Raw genomic sequence first — 9,650 nt, forward strand, 5'->3', positions numbered from 1 at the left:
AGCCATCTCCCCAGCCCCTGGAGTGTGTTTTGACACTGTTGTTTTTTAGTGTTTTCCATTTCATTGTTGATCAGAATGGGAGGAACCCATTCAAACTTGTGTTGTCAAACCTATTAAAAACTCAAAGCTCATGGGTCTCCTAAATATTCTTCAGAGACTTTACAGTTGAAGTACTTTATTCCTAATAATCTTCCTTTTAAGCTATAGCTTTCCCCTTTTTACATAAATTAAGGAAGTTTGGCTTAATTTTATGCCACTATATTTATGAAGTGTGACTTCCAAGTATTATTTTTTTAAATTAAGTTTGTTTTTGTTATGTACTTCAGGGTAACCTTGAATTCACTGTTGTAGTCTAGGCTGGCTTTGAACTTGTGGAGATCTTGCTGTGCCAGCCTCCTAAGTGCTGGATTACAGGCCTGTACCACCATGCTGGTTATAAGTTTTTAAGGTGATATCGTTGAGAAGTTGTGTATAATTTTTCAGAAAAATCAAACTTTCTGTCTTTAAAAATTGAGCAGAATTATTTTGAGCATAAATTACATGTCAAATACTCTTCAAAGCATTTTTTACTTATTAACTCATGTAGTACCCTACATGTCATCTCATTTTACACCTGAAGGATCTGAGGACACATAACCTAGTAGATTGTAGAAGCAGAATTTGATCCTGTGTAGTTTAACCAGAGGTCCAATCCTCTAAAGAAAATTTCTCCTCCAAATTGTCACTAGGAAGACCTTGGCCTCTTTCCATTCAGGCACTGATAGTCTCAGATCCAGTCAGCTCCCTTCCTTCAGCAGGAAGCAAGATTATCCATTTGCCCTAGAAGCAACCCTGGAGACAAGTGCTAAATGTGTGTGGACGTAGAAGAGATGCAGGAACATGAGGCAGCAACCCTGGAGACAAGTGCTAAATGTGTGTGGACGTAGAAGAGATGCAGGAACATGAGGCAGCTTAACTCCTAAGTAGATGGGGAAACAATTGGGTTTAATTGTGGGTGGAAAAAGATGTCTCAGTTACTTTACTCTCTTTGCTGGGACAAAAATACCCACCACCCAAAATTAAGGAAGGAAAGGCTTATTGAGCTCACAGTTAGTGGAGGTTTCTTTCTGTAATTGGCTGGCTCCAAGGCAGAGTGGCACATGGCAGAGGGCAGCAGTTCATGGCTGCGGAATACAGCAAAGAGCAAAACAAAAGGGAGTGGCAGTGACAACAATGGCAGAGCCAAGCCTCTCTCCTTTCCTTATATTGCCTTCAGGCTCTCTGACCCAGGGTGGGATAGCACTCACACACACAAACCCAGCCTTGGATCATGAACTAATCACAAACTGTAGAACATGCCCCATGACTGCATGAGGATTTGGGGGAACAACTAGATATGAACCATAACATGTTTTTCAGCGGTCTTTGTCCCCTGTGGCGTGATGATCGTGTTCACTTAGGTAGTTTACTCTATCACAGAGACTGCATTAAATGCTCTCTATCCTTATTTAACTTTTATTGAGTGTAACATAGTGAGCACATGGTAGTTGTTAAGACTGTAATTTGCTCTGGGGGCAATAAGTGATACTTTCTGTGTTACATAGTTATATTTAGTTCTTCCTAAATTATGGTCTCTAGGACAAGCATTTACTTTCTTCAGTTGCTTTGCTCTATGTGCATAAATACAGTATATTTAAAGCTAAGAGTAAAAAAAAGTTTGATCAAAAAGTTATGGGATATTAGTGTTCAGTAAGCCAGTGAAGTTTGCTGAATGAAAATGGGACATTAATTTACATGTGCAATTTAATACATTTCTTACTCTTGTTTAAGTCATCTCATTGACATTAAGTGCTTGTGAATAAAAACCTTTTTTAATCTAAGTTGTTGGAATATGCTAATGATTAATGAGTTTTTTTTTTTTTTCTCTTACAGGTACTTGATGAAGAAGCAGAAGTTTTTATAGTAAAAATGTGGAGATTATTGATATATGAAACAGAAGCCAAGAAAATTGGTCTTGTGAAGTAAAACTTTTTATTACACTTAGGGTTCCATTTCAGATATCTTATTTCTCATCCTTCAGAGGACTTTGAATTTTTCTTTGCCTTCAAAGACATTTGTGAGATCTGTAATTTTTTAAATGTAGAAAATGTGAATTTTTTTTTTTTTTTTCCTCTCAATTTGTCAATGACCTATGTACTTCTTGGTTGTAAAGTCATCTGAATCCTTCGTTGTCTTTATACTTGCCAGGTACAAATTACTGGTATGTTTTATAAGCTGCAGCTACTGTATACAGCCTATCTGATATAATCTTGTTCTGCTGATTTGTTCCTTGTAAATATTAAAATGACTCCCCAATTCTTTTGCAGAATTTCACTTAATATTGACTTGTACTGTATAGGAAACAACATGAATGATTTTAGTTGGAAGAATACCATTCATATCCACTCCCACCTTTTGCCCCTTGGATCAGAAATGACACACCCTCATGAGGCATGGAAGTTAAAATTAGAATGGAAAATTAGCACACAATCTCTTCCTACAGTATGTATATGTATGAATGTGTTTGTGTGAATGTATGTACAAAAATATTCCCTAATTTACTTACAGAAGTATAGAACAAAACTGATATTGTGCGGATCCAAATGTCTGGTATAATTAGGTTATTTTATGCTAAATAGGATTTCCTTGTTGATAGCTGGCTGTTTCAGCCTTCACTGTAGTGGAGAATAGATTAAGGTGACCTTCCTCTCCAAGGTGCCCTGTTTTCATTGCTTAGAAATGAGGCAGATCATAGAATTTTGGAAAGTTTAGTTTGCACTAGCTGGTCTTCAGCTTAAAAGAAGTCTTCAAACTAAGAACATTTGAAAGGAAATTTGGCTCGAACTGTAGCTTCGTAGAGCTCATGCTTTGCCTGCTGGAGGCTCCCTAGGTTCAATTGCTAGCACCAAAAATTTAAAAAAGACAAAATATAAAAGCAAGTTGACAGTTAAGGAGAATCTGACAAAATACAGTAAGAATTGTGGCAATTTACAAAGTTTACATCTTATTTCCAGAGATAAATCATTCAAGACAGTTATACTATACTAACCATGAATTTTTCCCTATTCTCATCAAAGTTTATACTGATGTGATTAGACATATACCTGTGGGTTTTTTAAATTGTGGATTAGAGTGTCAGCAGTGAGCAGAATTTGCCTGAAAATGTAACAGGTTTTAAACAGTTTGTAACACAAATAAGGTGCAGTTATTTCCATGTCTATTTATTTCAGAAGAAAATTTGGTCTGTTAGAAAAGCATACTTGTAAAATTGAGTTAACTAGATTTTTTTACTTCTTACGAGGACATTTGAAAACACTGTTCTTAACACCGAACCATGGTATGGTTCCATTATGTAAATATTTCACATATTAAAAATGTATATATTTGATCTTGGGAGACTCAAAAGTCTTTCAGAGTCTTGTAAATAAATGGCATCATGTTGTCATTCTTTAGTGCCTCTTAGGTTAGCTTGAAAATGTGGATTCTCTTAGTGGGCTTGATTTCTGTGGCTTGGTGTCAGAAAGTCAAAGAGGCCACTTATGAATCTACTGTACATCTTATGAAAATATGTAGTGGGTAAAATATTCTGATTTTTGATATCTTGAGTATTTGAGAAAGATGTCTTGCCATTTGTACATCTGCTTTTCTACCATTAGCTTCATCTTTCCCTTTCAGCTTGAGACTTTCGTCCTCCTGGCTTACTTTGCCCTACTGTCTTAGCAGTTACTGCTTCTGAAGTATCATCTTAGGTTATTTTTATTTTGTCAGTATTAGCCTGAAGGTTTGGACACACAGATGTATCTTACTGATATCTTGTCCAGCTCTATCATTTATGAAAGTGTCTAAAAACTACAGATGTCACTTACCTAAAGGCCCTCGGAGTAGGTACCACAGAACACCTCCAATGAGGTTTATGGGAGCAATATAAGATTTATAGGTTAGACTGGGTGTGGTGGCGCACACCTGTAATCCTAGCTCTTGGAAGGTTGTAAACAGGCGGATTACTACAAGTGCGATCTAGTAGTGAGACCCTGAACACCCTGTAGACCCTTCCCTAAAATACAAAATAAATAAATAAATTTAAAATTCATATATCACATTTTCTTTACCAGAGCAGGAATGATTATGGTAAGTGGATTAAACACCACTGAATCAATAGCCTAATTCTAGTTCAAATAAAATGTTATCACTTTAGATGTAAAATCTTACTTTCAGTTTCTCATCTTTGAAACGAATTTGACGTGTTACTATCTTTTGTTGTTGTTGTTGTGCACAGGGTTTTCAGGGTCTCACTCCATAGATTGGACTTGTAGTGATTCTTCTTTTTTCAGCCTCCCACGCTTTGGGATTACAAGCATGCACCACCACACCTAGCCTCAATAGCTGTCTCAGCATGTGGTGCTGTGGATCGAACCCCAGTCCCTGCGTTCTGCCTAAGCAGGTGCTTTATTCCTGAGCTACCTGGCCAGCCCTATGTGTAAAGTAGCATATTCTAATGTCGGGGGAAACTAGGTCTAAAATATTTCTGATTCTTGGAACTTTCTTTACCATAAGTGTATACATTAATTTTAGCTTGGAAACCTTACATTAATTCATATTGTCCATTGAAGTTGTATTTTTGATCAGACAGTGAGAACACTAAATTTTTTTTTCTCACTTGCCCCTTAAACTTATTTCAGGTATATACATCTGTGTACAAGGGATGAATGGTAAGTGAAAAGTCTGAGGTGGCTTTTCTCAAACTTTAATATATACCTGAGTCATCTAGATTAAGTGGTTGTGCCGGGCATTGTCCCTGGTAGTCAGGGGGCCAGATGGTTAGCACTTTAAGTATCTACTCCGTATTACTTTATCCTAACAGACCGCGCAAATGCAACTTATTTTTCTTTTTGCATATATTTTAAAGAAAACCTTGTAAAATAAAATGTTACATACTTGAATTTACTTATGGACATAAATCTTCCATACTAATGCCCGAGAACCACTCTGATATTGTAGGTTTTACCTCATTTGGCCCCTGGAGATGTTCTCTCTCTTTAGAGGATTGTTTTCCATAGTGCTTCCCTATAAAATTCAATAGTATATAATGCTATTTCAAGTATTAAGCATCATTACTAGCTCTGGCAAACTGAAAAAAATTGTGGGCTTGAGAGCTAAATTGTACCATTGTTTTTCTTTTTTATGTATGAAATGAAAATAAAGCAGAAATGTAAGCAGGTATATAATATTGATATACATCTTATTTACCAACTCTTGCTTATAATTATTAGTTCTATGAATGTCCCCAATTAATACCCTCAAACTGATGGAAGGTTCATGTCAGAATGGTTTCAGGTTTTCTGGGTTATATTGCAGCTTTCTACTAACAGTACAAAGTTGAGAAACAGCTTTGCTCAGTAAAGGATGATGATTTGTAAGTATCACTGGTAATAGTAAGAGTCCCAGACAGACCCAAAAAATAAAACCATCAGTGTGGGCGTGAAAAGGACTCATATTTAAGCCAAGAGCTATAAATACTGCATTCATATTGTAGACCAAAGTGAATATATAATTTTTTGATAAGCTGGTTAATTTTTTTTGGCAATGTGATTATTGTAAATTGAAATATCTGTGTTTGCTGACTTGCATTTCATTTTATTATTTGAGTCACAAAAGCCAAATTAGGAATGGCTGTCTGAAATGCCCAGGAAAAGGAATAATTTCTATAAACAAAAGTGAATAAACATTCTTTTCAAGTCATGTCGTTTGAATTAAATGACACTAGAGTTTGTCTACTCTGCCACATTGTGTCTTAGATTGATGACTTAGATTCAAGTACACAAAATGGAAGTGAATCATTAACCTATTTATGGTGAGTGTTGCAATATTTTTTGTTTTTTGCATGAAATTCATACATTACCTAGAACAGTTCAAGAAACAAGAATTTGACAGTCTTACCATGATTTAACACATTAAAATTGCTCTTATGGGGGCAGGGAGATGGCTCAGTAGAATAAGCACTTGCCTGGCAAGCATAAGGGCCTGAGTTCAATCCCCGGTTCTGCCAAAAAAAAAAAAAAAAATTGCTCTTACACTTAGATATTTTAATATATTTCATTCAGTGAACACTTACTGTACACTACTCAGTGGGCCATTTGTGATTTGGATGTGGCATGTGAGATTCTTAGTTGATCATTTGAGTTACAAAAACCACAAGGTATATTGAAGCACCAGAATCTACGTACAAGTGCTCAGTGAATTATGAGATTTGATTAGCTGCGTTCAAAGTCCAAGGTAACGTGAGGTATAGTTCAGCGGTACAGTGCCTGATTGGCAAATGTGAGGTTGTGAGTTGGATGCCAGTACAAAAAAAGTCTAGGGAAGGGACCCATAGGAGTATTTTCAGCAGGAATAGTATATAGAAAGGACCTGAGAACACTTGGTCCATTCTGCCCAATGCAGTAACTACAAAGTTCCCTACAGATGGTTATCTGTAGAGGCCTATATTTGGATTTCTGATTCATGGTCTAACTGCTTTCTCAAGTTAATTCATGAATGACAAATACTATAATTTCATAATGACTTCAAGCTCAGTTCCCGTAGTCATGATAGGTACTTGTGTTCAGAAGTATGTAAAGTACTCAGTCTTTGCTTGCACCATTTGCAGTATGTGAGAGTATACGCAATTATAGCTGGTGACTACCAAAGGAAAAATTAGTGAGCACTTTATATTGTAGAGTCCAAAGGCTCTGAAGGTTTATTATTTTTCTGTCAATTTTACTGTTGGTAAATCAGGTAGAGAGACTTTTTTTCTTTTTTCTTTTTTTTTTTCTTTTTTTTTTTTTTTTTTTTTTTTTTTTTTAGGAAAGGGTCTACAGGGTTTCAGGGTCTCACTACTAGAGGTCTCATTACTAGATCGGACTCATAGTCATCCGCCAGTTTACACCCTCTCAAAAGCCGGGATTACTTGTGTGTGCCACCACACCCAGTCTCAGTTGCCATCTTAGCATGCCCTGTGGGTAAAGCCGGCATGGCAGGCCCTGGGGATGGAGTTCCCAGTCCCTGTGCCTGCTTGCAGGTGCTGTAATCCACTGAACTATTTGACCTGCCCTTGACTGTTGCTTTGGGTGGAAGCTCAGTAACTTGAAAAAAAAATTTTTTTTCTTTTATGTATTTAGTACAGGGTCTACAGGGTTTCAGTACAAAGATCAGACTCATAGTGATCCTCTGGTTTTCAGCATGCCAAGTGCTGGGATTACAGGCATGCGCCACTAGGCTCCTGCGCCTGTCTAAGCAGGTGCTTTAGTCTGCTGAGCTATCTGGCTGACCCTTAGATACTGAAATTTTTAAGTTTGTTACTGAGGTAAGTTTCCAAATAAGGGGGTCAAAGTTCTTGTAAAGAAGGAAATTAGAATAAAACTGGCAAATATCCAAAACCTAAGGCTAGAAAAACAGGATGCTAAAGACAGCAGCCTCTGATTTTCAGTACGGCTCAGTCTAGAGTATCCAGTGCTTACAGTGAATTAAAATGTCAGAGCTTTAAAAACATGGGATGTGCCCAAGCATTGAACCTGGGAAATGAACACTTAATTGCATATTTATGGCAGATCACTTTGCTCTGGAAATGTTAATGAGTGTAATACCTTGGAATCTGGTGTAGAGACCCAGCCTTTGTGTTCTGGTAGGCTGGGTCCTAGGTCCTATCTTACATACAGTGAATGCATCAGCCTGCAGTCTCTTATCAAGCTCTGCAGTTCTAATAGTTAATTTTTTACTGTTTTCTCAATTTTGAGATAGCATCTTACTGTGCATCCTAGGCTGGCTTTGAATTCGGGGAACTTGGACCAATCCTGTAGCCTTCCAAGTGCTAGGATTATGTGTGTGTCACCATGCCAAGCTTTTATTTCATCTATTACCACTTTGCTGAGTTTTGCCATCATTTATTTTACTTAGTCTTCTCTCTTACCCGCTCCCAAGTTTGGAAAACTTCTGGGTAATGTGTAAATATTCCATTGCAGAGAATCTGGGACTTACTGGTATCTGGTCATTCTTTTTTCACAGACATTGTAGCTTTTAACAGTTAACCTCAGTTCTGAAGTAGGTCTTGAAAAAATGATTCAGTGAATGACTCAGTCATTTAATATATTTTTGCCCTCTTCCCCTCACCTAAGAGATAACCCTCAAGCTTCACAGAAACTTCAGAAAGTGTATCAAGCATGTTCTCTGCAATGCTAGGTCCCAAGTTTAATAACCTGTTGTATACCTCTTCTGTGTCCTGTCCAGAAAAACTCCTTCACCCCTTCCACCCCCCAGATTGTCTCTCTGTCTGTCTGTCTGTCTGTCTGTCTGTCTGTCTGTCTGTCTATCTATCTATCTATCTATCTACCTATCTATCTAGTCTTTATAAGACAGGGTTTTGCTATACAGTCCAGGCTGCTGTTGAATTGCAGCGAATTGAAATGCCAGTGCTCACTAGCCCAGGCTGATCTGGAACTTGTGATCCTCCTGCCTTAGCCTCCTGAATGCTGAGATTACAGACGTGTACCACCACACCTGGCCTAAATTTTTTAACCCTTACTCAAATACTGTGGTGTATTTGTTATGTGTCATGTGTTGTCCGTCCGTCCGTGTGTGTGCGCCCCCCCCCCCCCCCCCCGTTTTGGAATATGTATTAAAGAACAGCACAAAAACTTACATCTCCTTTCAGGTTACACTGAGATGCCAGGATGAGAATCTCAATGTACCCTCCAGAGTCTGAGATGGTACTCAGTGTGTGCTGTTTTGTGCCTCATGGTCCCACTGATGGTTGGTGACTAAAGACAGCCTAAATGAGACTGATCTGAGAGAGCACACACTAGTTGATCCAGCACCACGAATATGTGCTGTCTACTTAGAACTCTTGCCCAGTGTGCAGGATCGTACTTGCCTTCCTCTAGTCAGTCTCTGTTGTTTTTCCTAATAATGTTTTCTGTTGGCTGTTTGTATGGCTAAAAATGATGAAAGAATGTAAAAAACTGGAAAGCATCTGTAATTCTGTTATTCAAAATCACTTTTTATCCTAATACCCTTTTTCCTTTTTGCAAGGATGTTTGCCAATAAGTGTAGATACAAGTGTCTTTACATTTTACAGTAAAATTTTCTCTTGCACATAATGACAATGAGTCATGAGACATTTAGCTTTCTAATTTTTGCTATGTGAATATTCCATGCATATCTTTACACAAAGGTTTTTGTATTGTGATTGTTTCTAAGACTAGTTTACAACTTTTTGTCGGAGACCAGGTCTCCCTATGCAGTCCAGGCTGACCTTGAACTCAGAATCCTGCCTCAGCCTCTCAAGTGCTAGGATCACAGGCTTACGTCACCATGCCAGGCTTAGTTTATAGCATTTTAAGATATCATATTAGTGAATGAAGTAAAACATTGAATTATTACCAAATAGGTTTTAGCTTATGCTCATTCAACAAATACATTAATTTTCTGTGTGTTAGGCGCCATTCTCAGCACTTGTAATGCATAGATGAGCAAAGGAACAGCACCTTGTGTGAAAGTAGAGTGAGATGAGCTTTATTATTGAGGGCTTTATTTTTGGAGCCTATGTCCCATCAGGCTGGCCTCCAACTCCACAATCCTGCCTCAGCATCCAGAGTTCT

General features: G+C 37.7%; 1 protein-coding gene across 1 annotated transcript in view; it reads left to right on the forward strand.

The window, feature by feature from the left end:
• Nucleotides 1–3,406, forward strand: part of Rbm25 (RNA binding motif protein 25) — a 72,439-nt gene extending 69,033 nt beyond the window's left edge. Inside the window, exon 19 of the mRNA XM_012517194.2 lies at nt 1,912–3,406. Within this exon, the coding sequence (XP_012372648.2) occupies nt 1,912–2,004 (93 nt within the window). The 3' untranslated portion in view covers nt 2,005–3,406. The remainder of the gene's footprint in view (nt 1–1,911) is intronic.
• Nucleotides 3,407–9,650: the final 6,244 nt, after the last annotated feature.

Source organism: Octodon degus, unplaced genomic scaffold (assembly GCF_000260255.1).
Source record: "Octodon degus isolate 3935 unplaced genomic scaffold, OctDeg1.0 scaffold00007, whole genome shotgun sequence".
Lineage (NCBI taxonomy): Eukaryota > Metazoa > Chordata > Mammalia > Rodentia > Octodontidae > Octodon > Octodon degus.